Source organism: Bombyx mori, chromosome 5 (genome assembly GCF_030269925.1).
Source record: "Bombyx mori chromosome 5, ASM3026992v2".
Classification (NCBI taxonomy): Eukaryota; Metazoa; Arthropoda; class Insecta; order Lepidoptera; family Bombycidae; genus Bombyx; species Bombyx mori.
The window spans coordinates 13534406-13557555 of NC_085111.1; the positions used below are offsets into that span (position 1 = coordinate 13534406).

The 23150-nt window shown below is 38.2% G+C and overlaps 1 protein-coding gene across 4 annotated transcripts in view; it reads right to left on the reverse strand.

Annotated features, from left to right (window-relative positions):
- Nucleotides 1–8602: 8602 nt before the first annotated feature.
- The window catches only part of LOC101747221 (uncharacterized), a 97615-nt gene continuing 83067 nt past the window's right edge, over nt 8603–23150 (reverse strand). For 3 of the 4 annotated variants that reach the window (XM_062668761.1, XM_012693813.4, XM_062668759.1), the window contains exons 4-10: nt 19071–19205; nt 16810–17520; nt 16369–16605; nt 15273–15504; nt 13294–13496; nt 11574–12019; nt 8603–10736 (exon numbers count right to left, since the gene is read on the reverse strand). In XM_062668761.1, the coding sequence (XP_062524745.1) occupies nt 10488–10736; nt 11574–12019; nt 13294–13496; nt 15273–15504; nt 16369–16605; nt 16810–17520; nt 19071–19205 (2213 nt within the window). In that variant the 3' untranslated portion in view covers nt 8603–10487. The remainder of the gene's footprint in view (nt 10737–11573; nt 12020–13293; nt 13497–15272; nt 15505–16368; nt 16606–16809; nt 17521–19070; nt 19206–23150) is intronic. The other variant, XM_062668760.1, reaches the window with a different exon arrangement.

The window sequence follows — 23150 nt, forward strand, 5'->3', positions numbered from 1 at the left end:
ACGGCCCACCTGGCTTTAAGTGATTAGCGGATTCTATAGACATGTAAATGCTGGCGCTCACCTTCAGATGTGAGTCGTAAGTCTCGAATTGAAAGTTTAACTGCCGTCCTTTCCTTAAAATTGGGACATGAAAATTCTTCACGACAAATACTTACCCATGTGGGCCCATAATATCCCGAGTAGACAAGCTCACGTCCACCTTCTGTTACCTAAGTGGTTACTGGCCCATGGACATCGATAGCGTAAATGTCGCCACCCAGAACTTAGAACTCATATCTTGAGATATGAGTTCTAAGTCTCATTTTTCAATACAACAGCTGCCCCAACCCTCAAACCGACAGCGCCGCGGCTTCTCAGCAGAAATGGGCGGGATGGTTATACCTGTGCGGGCTCACAACGATATCCTACCACCAGTTAAAGCTCAGAGACCGGTCACAACTCAACGTAGCAGTCACAGAACAACCACGTAACGAAATTTGTGTAGTGACTATTAAGTTATTCGACCAAAGCGCATTGTGGCAATTTAACAAGATGTGTCCTGGCTATAAAGTCATTGAAAACGAAAACTAATGAAAATCAAGATGGCATATAAATTTTTGGCTGCGTTTTTTTGTTCTAAGCTCCATGTATAAGTATATAAGAACGACAATGGTTTTGAATTTGCAAACAAAGTCTTATAAGACAATAACTAAGATGTAGCAAAGCATGAAAATTGATAGCAATGGATAGCATATACAACTCTAATCGAATGTTGCATCGAAATTTGAATGTCGAACGAAAGTTATACTAATTTACAATCACTTATAAAACTTTTTCTTTTGTATCTTTTTTTACACAATGTCTTCAAAGTGCAAACGAACCTAAAACATATTATGATAGAATGATGTTTATGAACATATTATAACAAGGTACCCATGTTTTTGTGAGGTGTAGAATGTTGGGAAAATTCATTTTTCTAAATACTGTAATAGTTTTTAAATGAGACACAATTAGGCACATTAAGCTTGATTGAAGCATCACTCGATTATCTATTAATTCTAAATTCCAGTTTCCCAATCGACATTCTACATAAATTCGTACTACAAAAAAATGTTAATTTTATCGATACCTAATGTAACCACAACTCTTGTAAAACGAAATAGGTATCTACATAATGAACTATATTCTCATTGTTATTACTATTAGTAACAAATCACCAAATTTCGATTTTCCTTTTTGAATATCAGAATTTTTGTGAAATTTACGGTAAGAACTACATCAATAAATTTGGAATCTTTAAGTTTTCAATCGTATAAAATATACATACTAGATTTTTAGAAAGCTTAAATTAAATCAGTAACTTTTTGGCGACCGAATTTGTTAAGGGTTCATTGAATGATTTTAAAATTAAATTCTAGAATGTTGTATAGTTCACTAATACAGTCAAGAGACAAGCCTGTACATATGTATGTATGCATATAGTGCACGTTTACATACTCAGATCAAAGAACTAGTACTGTGTAAACACTAGGAACTAACATTATCTTGCCAACGGTTCCTATTTATAAAATGAGTTTGTCGTTTTAGTATTGAAAATAATAGGAAAAGTTGTCAAGGAATAACTTTGACAATAGGGGCTATTAACTTTATTATTGAATAGTTTAATCACTTAACTGTTAAGGGAATGTGATCGTGGCCTTCTCAAGCTACAGCTATTACTTCCATGTCATCTGTTCATGGTAGAAGAATTTTCAAAAAATCTTCTATTGTTACTCCTTTAATTCACTTTTAAACTTGCAAGACTGTGGGAACGGTACACCTATATATTTCTGCTGGAAAGTAATAATGCAGCATAACGTGGCCTTTACGCACGCCAAAAAAAATTTTGAACTCAATCTTATGTTTCAAGGTGGAAAGTGATATTTAGGCTACATAGTCTATGAACTGTGAAATTAAACTTAAGCAAATTAAGAAACAGCTTAAAAACATAATTATCATTAACTAATAAATTAAATCGTAATAAATAAGGACATCTGTGGCAGCCCTAATCGGCACATTGTATAACGTACAAGTATATACCTTCGCAAAGCGCAGATGACTCACGTGATCAGTAAATATCACCAATTGAATACCTATCTGGCGCAGAATGATTCAACTCAAGTATTTTCTCAGTACATACTTTTACATTCGCAGAAAGTAAATATTATTTCACAACGACAGCCGCAACGATAATTGAACATCCTTTTTATGTGAATCTTATGGTCTATTGATTATTTTATTAGTTCGGTAGGCAGCGGCTTGACTCTGCCCCTGGCATTGCTGAAGTCCATGGGCGACAGTATCCACTCACCATCAGGTGGGCCATATTATTATGCTCATCTGCCTACACAAGCAATAAAAAAATTGGAGTATTATCTTTTAATACTGTCCAAGAAAGTTGACTATCGAAGTCGCCGCTACGCAGGGGCACCAGAAATGCCAAGAACGCAATCAATCAACTACCTGGTATAAGCAATTTTGCCTAAACCTAGTCAGAGCCGTGAGCGAATACTAGTATAGATAAAATATGTGAGGTACTCTTCGAATTCGTTAAATTGGCTATAAATTCGATTGTTTTAATCTCGTTTTATGAAACGAATACAGACGGTGGACGGCCCCAGGCAATGGATGGCATATCACATGGTACATAGTTCTTACAACAATGTGCAGTATTTGCAACGAACGCCTTAACTAGTAGAACTATTATCACGATCTCTTAAAGTGGCCCCGGCATAAATCATCAGCACTACGACCTTTCTTTATTTCCGGAAACGATTTCCCTACGTTCGGTATGGATAATAACATATTCATCGTTGACTTCCTTGCAACATACAATCTTTTCCGATTAAATGTCGTGCCAACTCCATCAACTTCCACACTATATTTAGAACTAGAATGTTCTGAAGAAGTAAGAACCCAGTCATATTTAAATAAAGAGCAAGCGTCAATATTTTTAGTATGGGTTGCACATAATGAAACAATAAAACTTCATTCACTTTACTAACATTTTGGTGATTTTAAGAAAATATGACTGCAGTGAAATAATTTACTTTCTAAAACTGAAACTGATCGTGATCGGTGGTATAGGAATCAAAGAATTAAGATAATGAACCGATCAAAATGCATTAAAAATAAAAAAAAGATTGCGGTTTTTTTAATTCGCGGTGCATGTTAAAACATTGTCAATGTTTTCAGTATTTCGGGTGAGGATCAGAGTTTGCGGTGAGACTTCGTATCGTCTTTAATCTCTAAATTACAATAAAAGCTCCCTGAAATTATTTGAATGTATCAAGTTCACGGGACATTTCAACACTACGTTCAGTGTTTTTTTTATTTTATTTAAAGTGTTTATTTACAATACTTACTTCTCCTCTGACCGTAGTTTTTGCTGCTCGTGTTGCAAGTGAGAAAGTCTAGCACACAGATTGGTATCTATGTGATGAACCATGAGTCATGACTGCTAGATACTAATAATTACATAAGACAGTGGAACCCATCTGTAGAGGCTCTTAACATACCCAGTACTTAAGGCAAGAATAAAAGTTAAGTAGCAAAATAATGGAATTACCAGTACTCCTCCTCTGCTACTACTACGGATGGATGATTAACATGTCAAGATATCCAAGATCACGCACCCATTGCCAATAAAGTTCCCAGTTGAATAAGTGGTTTTGTCATTTTTCGGAATAAAAATGGATATGTTATGATCAAAATATTTGATAATTACATTAATGGACGTATTGTTGTTTCCCTACAGCCCTTGGTTAATATTACTTATTACACAGACCATTTAATGATTCATTCCATAATTCAAATAAATAGTTCTGACTGTTACAAAGGTATTTGTGCAAACGTAGAAAGTAGATACAACTAGGTAACGTGGCTTAGTAGTACTTAGTTTCAGTACTAGATGTTTACAAACCTGTTTTCAAGTTTGTTTACCTCGCAAGCCAATGTTTATTTACTTTCGTTGGTCTCTCTGACACCAGAGTTGGATAGAATCTTGACTTTAGAATACGCTATTGTATGCATTCACTACATACTACACTACATTAGTTTGGTTTAGCAATTTTAGGTGCCTTATCACACACCATCACCTTTGCATTAAATATTACGATTTCGTTTTTATACTAAGAACCTTTTTATATTTAACTACTACTTAGAGTTTGTTTATGTTATTGTATCAACAATCGCGGAGGTCTTAATTGATCGTAATAAAAATAATGCTTTTTCGATGCTTAATATTGGAGATCCATAGAGTTAGTGTTGTACTTAATAACTCCATGTTGAGATCATATTGAAATGATTGCATAAAATACTCAGTTAATATTCGTTCATATTCAATTTGTTACTTTAAAAAAATACTAAACTATATTTTGGAGTATTCGTTTCAATTTAAAGGTACCTACCAAATTTCATTTTCATTAGGACGTTTCAAGGCAGCATGGAACCGGGGTCGCGTCGGTGACTCACTCACCGCTTTCTACCACCATCGGATAACCAGCGGTCGATGACCCTTCCGTCCTTCACTTCCCACCCGTAGCGTAAATTTTAATTTTTAACATACTATTTTGCAAAACAGTTCTTATCTACCAGAAGTTATATTTTGCAGTTAATTCAGTTTGAAATCGTCGTGGCCTAAAGGATAAGACGTCCGGTGCATTCGTAGGTATATAAAGGTGTTCGAATCCCGCAGGCGGGTACCAATTTTTCTAATGAAATACGTACTTAACAATTGTTCACGATTGACTTCCACGGTGAAGGAATAACACCGTGTAACGAAAGTCAAACCCGCAAAATTATAATTTGCGTAATTACTGGTGATAGGACCTCTTGTGAGTCCGCACGGGTAAGTACCACCGCCCCGCTTATTCCTGTCGTGAAGCAGTAATGCATTTCGGTTTGAAGGGTGGGGCAGCCGTTGTAACTATACTGAGACCTTAGAACTTATATCTCAAGGTGTGTGGCGCATTTGCGTTATAGATGTCTATGGGTTCCAGTAACCACTTAACACCAGGTGGGCTGTGAGCTCGTCCACACATCTAGGCAATAAAAAAAAACATCGATGATCTTATAAATTGCATGTACTATACAACGGCAGGTGATATTCAATAGCGGATCTCTCGAGGCTGTCTGTTTTGATTTAACAGTGCTGCTAGCCCACTAGGTCTCTCGCCGGATCTTTACAGTGGGTCGCGATTCCGATCCGGTGGTCGATTCTGTGAAGCACTGCTTTTACTAGGGCTAGTGTTAGCAAATTCTCTCAGGTTGAGTCCGTGAGCTCACCTACCCGTCAGGACGTAGCTGGAATAGCCTCTTAAGCTACCAGCGAATAGGTAGGGGAAAAAAAAGCTGGTATCCTTAAAATTAACAAGCTTCTCTTTATTTAATAATCTCATAACTAAGTTTTGTCGTAATACTGCCGAAAAATGGATAGCTAGAATATTCGAGAATTTATCGATGACGGTATTTATGCATGCTTTATAATTTGACTAATGCTGCTAATTTTGTGATTAAACACGTTTTTATGTTTTCTAATCTCGAAACTCTCTTTTTGGCAACTGAAACTAAAATATTAATGTTAATATCTAATAAAAGTAATTATTACTGTAATAATTATATTATTAGAATAAGATAAAAGTATAAGTCGATTGTGCAATTGATCAGAATTAGTAGGTGTTGTAGCAACCCTATTGCGTCAGACAAGGAAACGGTTCTCAGTTCTGGGCGACCTCCAAAGCAAGTGCGAAATAACCAAAACAAAACGACACTGAGCTGAACGAGCTCCGAATACATCCGAATCGAACGGTAGTGATGAGGCAATCATCGATTATATGAATGGAAAAATAAAATCCAATTTAAAGTTAATGTTAGATCGCGATATATGTACGTCAAATGAAACTCGGTCTTAACCCCTCAAGTTACTGAATGTTTTCAAGTGTGAGACAGTTATTAAAAGACGCCACGCCATTCAGTAATTTGGCAGATACTTACCTACCTATGGGTGAGTCACTCTGGCTTCTATTGAGGAGCACAAAGCGTGAACTTTAGATGATATGGTTACCTCAATGACAGAATACGAGGGCAACGGCCTTTGCAATATTTTACAGTAGCGACAGGTAAATGTTACTTTAGATTAAATCGTGCTACTCCAAAATGTATCAATAATGTATTTTGTTGAAAGGTGTCAGAGTGTTTTATGTTGAGTTATCATTTAAAGATTTTCGCGTACACGCTGTTTTCAGTTGTTTTTTATTGTGGTATATGAGAAAACGAGTCTCCTTGTTATGGAATAGATATCAATGTGAAATTCTCCACCCACCTACATACGTGTGGTTGACGCCTCCACTGTATAACGGCTAGTCCACCGTCCAAATCAGAATATATGATTGATTCGCGACAAATAGAGGCAGAATTATGGTACGTACCCTTACGGGCTCCCAATAAGCCCAATCACCTGTTTTAACGTGGCATAAAGTCGACTGTGATTTATCCAAACCATCTAAAGACAAAAGACATTGAAAACACGAAAATTGTCCACTTGCCCAAACCGTTTTACTTTTTAGATTCGAGTTATTCCCTTGATAATTGAAAAGCCAAGCTGGGTATAGTAGAAAAACGCGAGAGAATAGTTTTTATGACTTTAACGACTTGTTAATAAACGTGGTAAATCATTCGAATACACCATGTTACGTTTTCTACGTTAATAGTCAAAAATGATCGAAAGAGACGTGAAAAGTAAAAAGATTGTTTATTGTTTTGTTAGGAATGGACGACGCATTAGGCCAGTTTCCTCTCACCACTAGAGAGTACAATCACTACACGCCGCTTCTACAGTGGGGTGGTGCGGTCGACGTCTATACAGAACTTTCGTGTGGGGCCAGTTCATGACCGTGAGAACAGCGAAGCGAAATGCTATCCCCGATGCATGTACTCGCTGCTAAATCCTAGCGGTTACTCGACCTCCTTGCCTGTTGCGTACTGCGGTTATAGTGTGGTCAGAGTAGAAATACCAAATTTCGACGATTTGTACTGGATGCTTGGTTAGATGGCTAGGCGATCCCATAATTAGCCTTCCACTGTCATGAAGATTTAATCGGTCATCGGGGACTGGTTGTATGGTGTGCACTCACATTGAGGCTAACAGAGGCTTGCTAGCTTGCTGACCTGATGCGTATTGTTTACGCTCAGGATTACACGCTTACAGGGCAGACCGAGAGGTCTAGTGCACAATCAGAAACTGACTGGTCACTGTCTGGAGTTTTGACAGCAGTGCTTGGCAGCAACGACCCATGGCGAGTAATGCACGACTTCTGCGACTGCATTATATTGCAGAAATAGACAATGAAAGAGAGTCTTCTCACTGCATTAAGTCGTTGTGTTGGGGAGAATATAAAAGTCTTGTCCGAATCTCAATTTGAGAACCGACGAGAGAGGTCGAGAAGACGAGGAGTAAGCTATTTTACACGCAAATGCAACCGGGTAGCGGAACACTGCGTCCCCGACTCGTGGTGGATCTGATGCTAAATAAGCCGTTGCAAGATATCAGCTAAAATAATAAACTCAATGATAGGCGTCAGTAACTCTACTTTTTGTGCAACTTTTTCGACAGAGGTTACCCAATGTGACAGAACTTTTGAAATTCAGTCTCTGAACAAGAGTCAAATTACAGCAATCCAAAACATTAACGGTTCACTGGTTTCGTACTCGAAACAGGTGAAGACACGTACCCCATGAAAAAGGAAAATGTAAGCCTGCCTTTAAATTTGCGTCGTCTTGCCTGAACATATTCTATCTATCTACGGTAGCATAGAACATTTAGCAAATCGTGGATATTAATGACTAGACAGGATAGCTATTCTGAGGCCTCGCAGCAATTAGTCTATAGTATTTTTTTTTGTTGCATAGATGGGTGGACGGGTTCACAGCCCACCTGGGGTTAAGTGGTTACCGTAGTCCATAGACATCTATAACGTAAATGCCGCTACCCACTTGAGATACGAGTTTTAAGGTCTTACTATAGTTACAATGGCTGTCCCACCCTTCAAAACGAAACGCGCTACTGCTTCACGTCAGAAGTAGACAGGGTGGTGGTACCTAACCGGTTTCTGCGGACTCACATGAGGTCCTACCACCAGTAATTAATATAGACGAATATATTAAAGGGTATAAAAGTTGGAAGTGATGAATAATTAAACACTATTAGAGCGACACATCAAAACCAGCCAAATTTCTAGTGGTCGGGCGTATTGTAAACTCGCCCGTGTGGGCAGCACCCATAAGTCTATTTCTGTCGCGTCCCGTCATTGATGAGAGAAACGGCTGTTATCTGATACAATTGAGATTTTAACTTCATGTTTGTGGGTAGCGGCGATCACGTTGTGATGACTATAGAGTCCGATTTTACAAGAAGTGGTCTGCGAAAACTTTGCACATCTTCCAACAAAATCACTTCTAAAACGACTAGTGATTTCGCATTAAACTTAAACACAATTTTGTTGAGACTGGTGATTAATTAACCACGATTAGGTACTGACTGTACCGATGTGCGAAAACAGGGAAAAGGATTTATCGAAGAAAACCGTTTTAACATGGCATTAAATTTATTGAAGTATAAAAGTATAAATTACAATAAAATTCTCATTATAAAAACAATACTACGTGATAATAATAATACGTTGGCAGTGGATACCGACTTACCAAAGTTGATTTATAACTAAACCGATACAGTGGAAGTAATTCTAGAAGTTTCCATTTTTGCATTAAGTACATTTTGTTAATAATCTTACAAACGAATTCAATTAAAAACTAATATTATGACATTTACTTTGGAAATCTATAATATCATTATAATAGCTAACAAGTAAAAACTTAAACATGTTTAATAATACACAACCTAAACACGATAGAAATAGAGTTTCGTTTACACGTAGCGAGGAAAGTTCCAAGGTTTTTTAGTTACGTTAATAATATGTCAATCAAAATAGCTACACGATTAATAAAAAAATGTAGATTTGTTTATTTTCCAACCAAAATACAATTTAAGTTACGATTATTAAACTTTGAAATTAAATATTTGAAATTTTAAAATTCTCAATTGTATGATGACTAAAAGAACAGCAGTTCATGTTACATTTAAAAACCATAAAGACTATATTTATTTAACATTATATTTTAATACCTAGTAAATTCAATAGCTTTACTTTTACATTAATTTGCATTATATTACGTAAAAGCTTACGTTTGGAATACAATAATATTTCTATTTACAAATGCGTATTCAAAGCATTCAAGAGATTCTATTAAAAATGAAATAAACGATTACTTTCTTACATCTAAAATTAATAATATTTATGGACGGAATTTCAAAGAGTAAAAAGAGTTCAAAGAGTCAAAAATAAGCACCTTATCGAAACAGGCTTAAATCGATAGTGACGCGAAGATGCTTCGTATAAAAGCTTATAGCTCCGGAAGAAAAGCTTCCGATATCAAGATTAAAATCTATAGAAGCATCGACTTTTGGTAGTATAAAGCATCGCCCTTTCCATAAGTAACACGATGCAAAGTTTTTTGTCTCTTTCTCTCGTGTTTTCACGTAACTGACAATGCAAACACACAAAAGCCTTATCACTATTTATATAATGATAACGTTGTAACTTGCGATGGCGGCAGGTGCCATTTCGCTGTGTTTTGATGTCCATGGATGTTATAAGCTCACCAAGAAGTGGTCCGTAAGCTCGTTTGCCTTCGAGATCGTTAAAAACCTAAGATTAAGCCCTAGCGCTTTTAATGTATCCATAGCATTTTCGGTGTCCACGAGCGGCGAACTTCTTATTTAATGATGGGTCACGCATCTACATCGACAACATTAAAAAGCATGACAACTTACACTTTTTAAGTTTGACCGACGAAATTCATGGCTCAAGTCGAGTCAACTGGGTTACCAGAGCTCACAGATGATATCCAACTTAGGTGCTACCATACATGCTGAGATACGAGACCAAAGCCGTAAATTGGTACTATCTTTCAAACCAAAACTCTAGAAAGCTTCACGACAATTAGATACGTTCCGTGATTTGATTATTCGAATCAATCTCATGATTTGGTCTGTGTAATTTCCAAAAAATCTCAAAAAAACATAGGAATTTTCCCGAATAATACGAAAATATCTTGATCATACAAATTACAAAACTACAGGTTTATTTTTCACTAGAATACGATAACTCTATGGGAGCTCTAATTGGAGAAACAAACACTTACAAAAGTTCCTTCACAAAAGAAACCTGCCATAGATTTGATTCAAGATATAAATCTCGACATCACGACCATTATATCGTGTGCGTGTTAAAAGATACACTAGACCTCATTTAAGTTGCCTAAATACATTGGATTTAAGGAATGAATTGTTTAGTTTGTAAAGACGTACACGTGGGCTGTCTGGATAGTCCTTCGGAGGTGCGGCTTCACGATCACGTGAAGCAGTTGTCTTCGTCTGCGTGGTCGGAGCAGTCGATGGTGCCGTCGCAGAGTTGGGCCAGCGTGATGCAGCGCCCGTCCACGCAGCGTAACTCCCCGGTGGGACAGGGCGACACATGCGCGCTGGTCGACCCTCCCCGCGGTCCGGTCGGCAGATCGTCACTCCTCGTCCCGCCCTTATTCATTTCAGGCGATTCTTCTAACTCTTCCGCCTTTTCCGATTTCGATTCGGCTTCCGCTTTCTGTTTTAGTATTGTCATCGGTTGTCAGTATTGGTTAAGTCTGCGCTTGGCTTGGATGGTCCGTCTCGTGTCCGACCCAAAAAAGCAAGCTTGGGTCGAAATTTCTAAATAAGATCTACCCTACTAAAATTTGCCCTATAAAGCTTAATGCTTGACAGAATGAATGAAGTACCATTTAGTACCATAGAAGTACCATAATACAAGCCCTGACACTAGTAGGAATTGCTAGAGATGTTTCTTATAATTAACTCTTGGAATGTCTTTTTCACCGACCTCAAGACATCCAAGACAACTTTATAATTTGAACAGCACCAGAGACCGGTAAACGGTAGGCCGCGGCTTGGCTTTGCCCCTAGCATTGCTGACGTCTTAGAGCGACGGTAACCACTTACCATCTGGTGGGCCGTACGCTCGTCTGCCTACACGGGCATTAAAAAAAAGACCGTGGTCAATACAATAATTATAAAACTTCACTCTAATATCCTGACCAGCATCTACAGAAGATAAAAATTCAATTAAATGTTCTTTTTACTATTTAAGCGTGTTCTTTTAGTTTTCAAACTGGATACATACATTATTATATTTCAGTTAAATGAGTGAATGGCTTTAGCACTTGGTAATAAGTGTTTACTGGAAACCCTTGAACATAACTTTGCGATCAGAGATCGAAGTGTCGATTGTGTTGTTAAACCTTGTTAATGTTTGTAGGCAGCGGCTTGGCTCTGCCCCTGGCATTGCTGAAGTCCATGGGCGACGGTAACCACTCACCATCAGGTGGGCCGTATACTCGTCTGACTAAAAGGGCAATAAAAAAAAAATAACGAATTACATTCCTACCTTTAGTAGAGCCGCTCCATTGATAACCCTCTCCAGTTTGCTGATGGACTGATCGAGTCGCGTGGGGGCCGGGGCGCCGCCTCCCGCGTCTTTTTCTATAGACGACTTCGGTTTGGTCATCTGCGATTTCGCAATCACCCGCTTAGCGGGCTGTTCTTTAGGTTCTTTCTTCAGGTCTTCGAAGAATCCGAGGTCTCCGACATTCACGTCTTCCTCGGAATCTCCATCGTCAGCGTTCTGTGTTGTTCTCTCGTTGTCTTGCGAGGAGTGTTTGGTGACGGGAGCTGTGGTTGTTTGTGTATTGTTATGTCTGGTTTGGATTGTATGCGGCATATTTCGGTTGTAGGGCGTCAGTCGGGACAGCGAGGGTCTTCGTGTGAAATTCCGTTTGAGGGAGTTGCTGCTGTCGCTTGTGACCAAGAGCTCTTTGCTGCTTTCATTCTCACCTGAAACAAAGTTTTTATGTGATTTAATTCAACGATATGAATAGGATATTGTTTTTACTTTACTTTTAGGGAAACTCTTTTTTAAATATGTTTCTCAGAAAAGTAATGTAAGCTCTCTAGCTCTTTTATTCGTTTTTATAGTAATGCTTTCGAAATGTAGGTAAGTTATTGACTTGGTTTTGATGCGACAACAATAAGAACAAAATCAACAACGTTTTTTGATAATGTGTATTTTATTTGGTTTGAATATTGGTACTTTTTGTTGGTTATTGTATTAATAATCCGAGTGCTGTAAATACGTAAATATTTGTTACATTTTTTTTTTTAAATTAAAAGCGTCATGTAATCTTGAAAGGTTTTTATTAGATTATAATTCCAAGCCTACGTTGACTTGAATACAATGTTCGAACATCTTTAAATATACATAGATTTTAACAACAAATTCAATTTTTTAAATAACAAATTCAATTTGTATTTCAAGGTTAGAAAATTATTTATAAAAAATTAAGAAAAAAACACAAAAAATACATTTCAATTTAATATCTTCAAGTCATTTATTTTTTGAGTTTTCTTCTTTTGTATTATTGTATTTTTTGTATTTCTTTTTAGGTATGCTAATTTTAAAATAAATTTTAGAAGAAGAAAAAAAAGTTGAAAGAAATCGAATTTGATATTTACAAAATTGAATTTGAAGTTTATAAAATTTATTTTTTTTATTGCTAAGTGGTTACTGGAGCCCATAGACATCTACAACGTAAATGCCGCCACCCACCCTGAGATATGAGTTCTAAGGTCTCAGTATAGTTACCACGGCTGCCCCCGCCCTTCAAACCGAAACGCATTACTGCTTCACGGCAGAAATAGGCAGGGCGGTGGTACCTACCCGTGCGGGCCCACAAGTGGTCCTACCACCAGTAATACCTACAGTGTACCTACGTCTTTTGACCTCATCCTTTGACTCCAGTAGATATATATGTAATTGTATATTGTTAATCCGCCCTTAGCGGATCTCTAAAAAGGAACATTGAAATCTTCACGATCGCCAGTTACGTCCTGTCTGTCAAACGATCATGTTTATGGCGTATAAATAAATAAGGTAATTAATTAAATTAAATCGACGCTTCGTTCACATGTTTGAAGGGTTTTAATTTTACCTACCCGTGCGGACTCACAAGAGGTCCTACCACCAGTGAGAATTGTAATTAAAAAAATTGTAATTAAAAACCTATATATCAGTGGATTTTTTTATTATTATTGGGTCATAAAAATTGAACCTGTATTGTGTGAGTATTGTCGTCCGTGTGAATTCTGCATTCTGTTCGGTCTGCGCACGGCGGGTGCGGGCGCGGACCCGGCCGGCTCCTCGCCCGCCACCACGGGGCTGCCGCACACCTCGACGTCCTCGTCTTCCCCGTTAGAGCAGTCCGCGTACCCGTCGCAGAGCCAACGCTTCTGTATACATCCCCCGGACGGACACCTGTCGTGTTAAATTAACAAGGATAATAATCAGAACTTTGAATGAAGTTTTGTTGTTTGTTGACCCAGAAGAAACATGAGATTTGAAGTCAAAGTCTCAACTAATTATATAATAATAATAAAATCATTTATTGCCCTTCACATTAAATAAAATAAAATACAAATAAAACAAAAGAAAAAAAGAGAAAAAGGCAAAAGGAGGTGGCTCAGCTATTGCTGTCCAAGGTCGATAAATTGAACAGCGCTGATTTTCAATCACCCCCGTTTCCCATTGGTTCACTGCGGGAACGAGAGCTAGGTACGTGTGTACAGACTTAGAACATGGTATAAACTAGTATAAAAATAAATAAAAACACAAAACAAAAATCAAATTAAATGGTGAACCCGAATACAAAACATACATAAGCACACACAGTAATAACAACCTTTTTTTTTTTTTTTTTTTTTCGGGTAGAGGGCCGAACCTCCTACGAGGTCCCCGCGCAAAAGGGGCGCGCGGGGTATGTGAGACTCTACGATCTGCATGGTGTTATGAGCAGACCGCGGGACCAAGGATTTTAGGGCCCACCCACTAAACGACTCCCCTGCACTCTTACACCCGACGTCCGATCCCCTCCGAGGTCAGAACCCGGATGAGGTAGGGGGGTTACCGCGGTCAACACTACAACCAGACGGCGCGGCTCACCCCAAGGACGCCCAGCCGACGGAGCCTTCGAGGCGAATCGAAGGCTCTGAAACGTCGGCCGTCTCAGTACGGCAGCCCGTCGGGCCGCCCAGACGGTGCCGCTGGTGTCCCGGAATACCCCGCTGGACCAGAACCAGCCTGCCGGGTCGGGACGCGATACACCGTCGACCGGTCGCTCTATTTACTCCATGGCAGCGCGCTAGAGTGCTGGTAGCGCGCCGCGCGGCCTCACCCCCTCAGGTCGCCCCTTGACCTTCACCGGGGGACAGTAATAACAACCTGTGGGCAGCCTACAACGAAACAACAAAGAAAATTAAATTAAATAAAGCACAATAATACTATTACTATTGCTGGCAAGCAGCACAGCATTTACACTTGTACATTATTAAAAATAATTCTATTAAAAGAAAATGTTGACAAGCAAGGATTAAGTAGTAACTATAAATTAAATTAGTACTTATACAACTGTATTTATACTGTATCAGGTGTCCCACATATACATATCGAAAGCTTGACTGTATTGCAGCAGAAATATGCAGGTCAGGCGTAGCTATCTAATAGGACCCCTAGTACCGGTGTAATTAAAATTGAAGTCATCGTGACCTAAAGGATAAGGGATAAAGAACGTTTGGCGCATTCGTATTGAGCGATGCGACCATGCGGCTGTTCAACTCCCGGTACAGATTTTGGTAATGAAATACGTGCCGATCCCCACGATGAAGAAATCACATCGTATAAAAAAATCAAACCCGTTAAAAATCTAATTTGCGTACCTACTGGTGGTAAGGCTACTACGCACCTAAACACCACAACTTTGCTTCGAAGGGCGGGACAGTTTAGACTTAGACCTCATGTCTCGGTATGGTATCGTTGCGATGTCTATGGACTTCGGTAACCATTAACACCAGTCGAGGTAAAAAAAAGTTCTCTAGGTTTTTTTTATTGCCTTTGTAGGCAGACGAGCATACGGCCCACCCGATGGTAACTGGTCACCGTCGCTCGTGGACGTCAGCAGTGCCAGGGGCAGAGCCAAGCCGCTGCCTACAATAAGGTAAGGTAATCCTGTCGGAGTTGCGGTAGGAAGAGCGTTACCGGAACTCGCGGGTGTCGCATTGGACGCAAGTCGCCTCGTCTTCTCCGCTGAGGCAGTCCCGGGTCCCGTCGCAGATCCAGTCCCTCGGGATGCAGGATCCGTCGCCGCAGGTCATCTCTCTCGGGTAGCACGGCGTCTTGGCTGCTATACAGTTGTTCTTGAAATATTGCTGACAATTGAACGCCGGGGATAGGTCTCGGGGGATCAGCCCGTCACAGTTGTCAACGATAGCTGGAAATTAACAAAAAAAAAACGCCTTTAAATCTAACATTCCATAAGGTTCGTAGGGAATACGGTATTCAATTAAAATATGGGACGCGTCATAATTCTTGTACGTTCAATATTTGGTTTAAAATTCACATCGTTGTCACTTTCTCCGCATATCATGTGAGCCGTGCTCACGAGTGCTCACACCAGGCAGCTTTCGGCCCACCTGGTATTATTTTTTTCCTGGAGTATGGCATGTAGGCATTACTAAATAAATGGACATGAAGTCAAAAATGGTCAATTCTATTGTTTAATTCACGTTTGTAATAGGTCAAAATAGGGGAGATGTCCTTACACGTGCGGGCTCACACTGCGCTCTGTAACTAATCATTCCGCAAATTACATTATTTGCGGGTTTCATTTTTATTAAACGATGTTATTCCTACGTTGTGGGAGTCGGCAGGTATATCACGAGCAAAATTTGTAACAGTCTGCGAGATTTGAACACCGACATAGTCACATAGTTCGATGCGAATGCACCGGACGTGGTATCCTTTAGGCCACGACGACTTAAAATGTGCACCGGTAGTGTAAGACGCGGTAAGTTACCACTGACCTACCTATTTCTGCTTCAAAACCATCACGCGTTCTAGTTTGCTAGGTGGAACAATTGTTACAAAACATACATTTGAGACTTCGACTTCAATAGATTCATGATTAAATCGTGGTAGGGCGTAACTATATTTAATCAGCTTCGAAACAGTTCGGCAAAGTCAAAACACAACATAAACTCTACATCATAGATTTTTACCAAAGCAATGATTATATTATATAAATTAGTTACCTATAGTTTTAATCGTTTAAAAAATAAGTAGGTACTATTGATACCTTTGCAAAGATTAAAGCATGGCAATTTCGGTGGATACGGAGGCGGGTTGCATTCAGGTTCGAGTAGAGCGCAGACAAAGTGCCTCACACGGTCGCTGCAGTTAGTGGCCACCAAGTATTCTATCTGCGGTAGTAAGGCCGTGATCTCTATTCCACCGACTGAAGCTGCGTTTCCTGCTAAGTCGTAGGGCAGCACTCCACGGCACAGAGGTATGTGGGTCGAATGACACTGCGGCACTGGAATAAATAAAAAATATTTGCAATTTAAAGTTAAAATAAACGATCATCACCAGATATGAAATCCCCAAAGTGTTTGGTGCATTCGTGCGACACAGAATATTGGTCCGTTTTTAAAAAAAATCAATCACTTACATATTATGTTTTCATTTATCAAAATTCACCGCATGCACCCGTTTTAATTGGAGTAAAATATATCCTTACCTTCGTAATTAATGTTAGTTGGATATTTTTTGGTAGTAGCGTCGTCACCATCCCGCCAAGTCGGAAGCGTGGGTGAGACCCTAGTGTTGTACACTGAACTTTGCGTGGTAGATTTAATTTTTTCCGCATCTTCCATAGAAATGCCGAACAATTTCGAGTGACCAGACGTAAAGTTAACATTAGATTTCACCGGTTGCTCGCCGTAGTATTCTTGCACTTCGAGAGGTATCTCGGATGACGCTTCGACATCTTGTACTCCGTTTGGAAGTTGAACGAAGTTTTGTTTGTAAAGTGATGGGCGATGTTTCGAAGACGCTTCTTCGATCTTTTTCGTGGTTTGTTTCTCTTCGTAATTCGTAAAATCGTTAACCGTTTCAGCTCTGAAGATAGATTCCGTGGTTGTAGGGATTGCGGTGACGTCCCTAAAGTATACTTCTAAGGGTTTTTCAGGTTTTTGAGTGATATGTGGTTTGAGTGTTGAGTCTTCGTGAAATGTGTTCGTTTCGTTAATTACTTTCGGCGTTCTCAATTTATCTTTATCAACCCTTTCATTCCCGTATTGCACCTCTGGAGTGATATGACTCGGGAATATTGGTGCAACCGGCAGCACCCTTTTAGGATCCGTTTCCGTAATTGTATCAATTATAGCGGTAATATCGTAACTCTTGTCATTATCAGCATCGTAAAAGTCTATTTCGGATGGTTTCGTTCCTGCAATAATATTCATTTTACCATTCACACAAAACAATGCTAATCTACATTACAATAACGTGAAAATACATATTATGAAAATAATGTGCGTGTACACGGTACTTTGTTTCAGCTGCTCGTGAAATAAATTTAATGCCAGTTTGTGAGTCAGTGATCTTAAATATAATGTATGGTTCCACTAGAAAAATAAAATTAAACTCACCGCTTCTGGTATATCAATCTTATTACTAAATATGCTTACATTAAGAGACAAGTTCAAACAAAGGTCACTTAATGTTAAATTATTACTGGTGTCCATAGCTGTCACAACGAGAGAGCCACCGTTCATATTAAGATATGAGGTTGAAATCTTAATGGTAGAATTGTGTCTCGCCCATCTTTTTCTTCCTACCTATGCTGATAGCGTTGAGAGGCTATTTCAGCTTCACCCTAACATGTAGGTGAGCTCACGGGGCTCAAACCGGAGTGTTGCTAACACTGGCCCTAGCAAGAGCAGAGCTTCGCAGAATCTACCACTGGATCGGAAACGCGACCCACTGAGAAGACCCGGCGACAAACTCAGTGGGCTGTGTCTATGGGTTACGTCGCCCATCAATTATAACGCATGATTGCCGTACGGCAGTCAGTGAGTAGTCAGAGCAGAGTTACCCAGTCCTGGGGTCACACAAAAATCGAGTACTTTAAGCCAGTACTCAGTTAGTAACTAAGAAAATTTATAAGTTTTTTTGGTTTTGCAGGTATGATTCTAATAAGAAGATGAACTGTATTCCGTGGTTTCAACTGCATTAAATTTAGAATTAACGCCGTAGCGTAAATTTATTTAGTTTCTAGTGACCTAAGTGAACATGTTATCTATTCCAACAGATTATTCTGTAATCGTTTTGATACAAATAACTTGGAATTAGTTCGTTCTAATATCCAAATTTTACGTAATACACGCACCGTGCTTTGTATAGACTGATACCGGTTAAATTAAGCATGACAATTATAGTTATTTTAATAAATTTAGGATCAAGTCAATCACCAACTTAATCATAATGATTAAAAAATATTCAATGTGCTTTTGTTGGACTGTGATCTAAAATATCCATGTAAATTCCTTTATCAAAAAAGTTTTAATATTTTGTTCGGTTTATCAGCGTCATTACCTAATATCTACCTCCTATCCATCTCTCCTACTTCTTTTTTAATTCTCTCTTTCTTTTTTTAGAGTAATATTATACAACCCAATCATATATGCAGTTGTCAATCACATCAACATAAGAATTGACCCCTACCTCATTCACCAAAACTCACGAATCATCGAGACTTACTAACCAAACACGCGTATAAGTACGCATACACCAACCTATTAAATAAATCGTTGCTAATTTAAAAATATAAGCATGCCAAGAAAATTGTAGTACTAATTTATTAAAATATTTTACCGGAAGAGAAAATGGCACTTTTCTCCATAAAAGTAAGAACCAAACCGGAATTTCGTGCTAAAAACAAATGGTTTAAATGCACACAAAGTAAACTTTTATTAGTTTAAAATCCAAATAAGTTACCCTGTGTTTGAGCACGATCATTGTCATTCTTCTTGACTTTACTCTCTTCAAATTTGTGAGGTAATACATTATTGTGTGCTCTCGCAGCTTCCCAAGTAGTTCCATTAACAGAGTCTACATCAATGTCGATCGTATCTGAAAAACAAAGTAAAATATTTTTACTGATGAGCAAATCTAGTAACTGTCTCAGATAGGTTTTGCGAGGCATTTACACTAAGGCGCGATAACCGCTCGCGGTATTTGCCTTACGTACATACGTATATATTTCAATATAAAGTACGATTAAGTTTGTTTTTATAAATATGTATAAAGTATGTTTTTTTATTTTTTATTGCATTGATGGATGGACGAGCTTACAGCCCACCTGGTGTTAAGTGGTTACTGGAGCCCATAGACATCTACAACGTAAATGCGCCACCCACCTCGAGATATAAGTTCTAAGGTCTCCGTATAGTTACAACGGCTACCCCCACCCTTCGAACCGAAACGCATTACTGCTTCACGGCGGAAATAGGCGGAGTGGTGGTACCTACCCGTGCGGACTCCCAAGAGGTCCTACCACCAGTGATTACGCAAATTATAATAATATGTATTTATATATACGGGTATGTTGTAACAAAAGAAACGTAAGAAATATTGTATACGGAGCATTACTATTATTTGCGTAATTACGGTGGTAGGGTGTGTTGTAAATGGAATATATCCGGTATTATCTATTCTGCTAATTTATGTCGCAAAGAAAATTCATAATAGATTTGAGTAACAATTTTTTTCCTAACTATTCGCTGGTATAGCCCATTAGGCCTATTCCAGCTAATCACAGGCTAGTAGGTGAGCACACGGGCTCAAATTGAGAGACTTGCTAACACTGGTCCTAGCAAGAACAGTGCCTCACAGAATCTACTAGCGGATCGAAATCGGGACCCACTAAGAAGATCCGGCGAGAAACTCAGTAGGTTATGTCTATGGGGAACCTTTCAATAGCAAAAATATCGAAAGCTCGACACCTATCTGTGAAATAAGAAACATAACTTATGTATATTACGTTAACAATGATGTTATCAATCTAAAGTAGTTCGATCTGTCTGTTACGTTTTCGCGTCCAGTCGTTGAATCAATTACTATATACAATTATATTAGAAAATCATCGGTATGTACCAATAACAACTGTGAAAAATTCTATCCGACGAATTAAGCTTTACACGAAAGCATACAATATGAACGAAGAAGCAAGTCTAAAACTGTTTATTCTTTTATTTAAGACTAGCGACCCGCCCTCGCTTCGCTTCGGAAACATTAAAACACACATGAAACCAAAAAAATAAAATAAAAAAAAATAAAAAAAAGTAGCCTATGTTCATCAGGGACAATGTCGGCTTCTGATGGAAAAAGATTTTTTCAAATCGGTCCAGTAGTTTCGGAGCCTATTCGAAACAAACAAACAAACAAATCTTTCCTCTTTATAATATTAGTATAGAGTATAGAAGTATAGATGTCGGTGATTATGGTCGATATTCGAACACTGATCGAACGTTGGTTACTTACTAATTATTTTTCTAAGGTAAACATTACAAATTCAACGAAACTCTGGGATTCCGATGCTCATGAATTCCACTAGGATTTTCAAAACAAATATCGAATGTTGAATTTCGTTAACAGAATTATCGGGTACGTTAATCAACGTGCCAATAGCCAGACGAGACGGACGAGGCGTTCATTAATTATTTTTTGGTTATGTTCGGAATTTTGAATAATTAGTGGAGCTTTTCACTGTTAGAGAAACTCATTCGGAAGTAAATTAACAGAACGATAGATAAAAACTTCGTCAGACAGCATTTTAAATCAGTCACTTTTCAAACCCAGACAAGGCTAATGAGTTTATATAAAAGCACGAGTAAGGAACTAGAATGTCACCAAACTAGATTTTTTTAATAGATTTCCATATCGTTAACTCTAATCAGATACAGTAAAATTCGGCGGCTTTTTTCTTTTCTTTACTCTTAATAAATAAAACTTATTGCTTAATTATCTGATAGAATTTCTAAACAAATTAGAAAGCCAGTTTTTTTGCTAGTGCATCCTCTTATAACAGCAAAAAACTTAATATTAATATTTAATTTATGTTCATTCATTAATGCTATTTATGTAGTCTACTAAACATAGAAAGAAAAGGAAGACATCAAATTGTTTTCTGATTTAAAATGTCGTCTTTTTTCTTGTCCTTAATCGGTGCTAGCCTAAGGAGCTATACCAACGGCTGGACGGTGAGCTCACAGGGCTCATCCTGAGAGGACTTGCCACCACTAGCCCTAGCAAGACCAGCGCTTCATTGAATCTACCGCCGGATCGAAATCGCGACCCACTGAGAAGATCCGGCAAGAAACTCGACTGGTTGTATCTATGGGCGATGTCGTCAAGAACTCGTTTTTGAACAAAGCTTTTCAACCAATCACATTATTCACTTTACTTCAAATGGCAGCTATGTCAACAAACTTACATCTCTCAAGCAACATTGCCGTCTCCATGCGTCAGCTGAATGAAATTTTGTTATAGTGTAATTGAAGACATGAGTGGATGAAGAGGATTGTATCATACAATATGTTAATTTTGAGAAAACGGGCAACAAACTTTTATTACTTGTACATTTTCTTCGTACATAGATCCTTGATCACATGCAATTTCTAAAAATAGCCTTTAAATCCGGAGATTTAAGGTCTAATATCATTTATAGGGACATAATATATTCATTCAATGTAAAAACTCAAAAATCTTAAAAATGGCACTTAGTCCCTTCGATCCACTGATGTCTTCAATTATGACACGATACTCAATACCATCAATAGTCTAAGTTGGGGGATCTAGAACACGCAATGCAACAGTTGATAATCCAACGCAAAATATAAGAAAATAGTAGAGTGGGGAACAAGAGAGCATCGTGATCTTCGATCAATAATAGTACCATTATTGCTTGAAGATCGTGACCGAAACCTCTACGTCAAGCTTCTGTTCGTTCTTTACAGCAAATTTTAACAAATTTTCAAGCCACTTTAACAAACACCGACGTCTGGTAAATGACAATTGAAGAAAAAAAAAGTAACTATATATTTATAATAGCGTACGAGCATTCCTATCATGGAATGGGTGGAATTGTCGGCAAACGCATATTTTTACCTTACCTTATTTTATGTATATCCACGAACAATTTAACCCTCAAAATTTAGTAAGTACCTACCGTGTGAAAATTAATGCTTCAAGTGCAAGTGAACAAAAGAACGAACAAAAATTAATTATTATTATTAATTACTCAATTTTATAATTTTTAATTCATATATTTTTTAGGACGGGAGGATTATTTATTACCCAGAGGCCTTTCTAGTTTCACCAGGACAGGTGGGCGAGCACGGGCTCAGCCAGGAGGGGTGGGATTTTGTAACAGCTGCTCGAGAGCCTCCGAGGGAGACCTGGCAGCCTTAGGGCAGTTGTTTCGCGTATGCATGTACTATTTATTTATTTATCAAGTATATTATTAACTGTACTATCGGATTACAATCGCGAATCGCTGAGTAGATCCGGCGAGAAACTAAGCGAGCTGATCCTATGCGCTAGTTTCCACGTCGATCTGCTCGACGAGTTCGACAAATAAGCGGAACGGTATGACCACGTAAAAAAAATGAACAAAAAAACATTGAATTTTATATATTAGATAAAATTATATCAATGATTATGAAATGCTTTGCTACATAATCGTATATGATGAATCTAAAATAACATGCTCTCGTTTCGGCGATCTCAGTGTCATAGGTGACTGGACCACACTTCCCGGGTCGGACGTTCTTCCGACTTTATTACTTACTTAATCTTTACAAATCAATCGTTAAAGTTATTCAAAATAAGTTGCTTTAACAATAATATACGATGTTTAATGATTTTAAAAATAAATTTAAATAAATTACAAAATAAAATTTGACCTTAACTTTTATCTTATAAAAACTTAACATAACTTAAAATAACTTACATCAAATATTATATTAACGGTAATTATAAAACAACATGACTAAAACTTGATTCAGACGTAGGCTT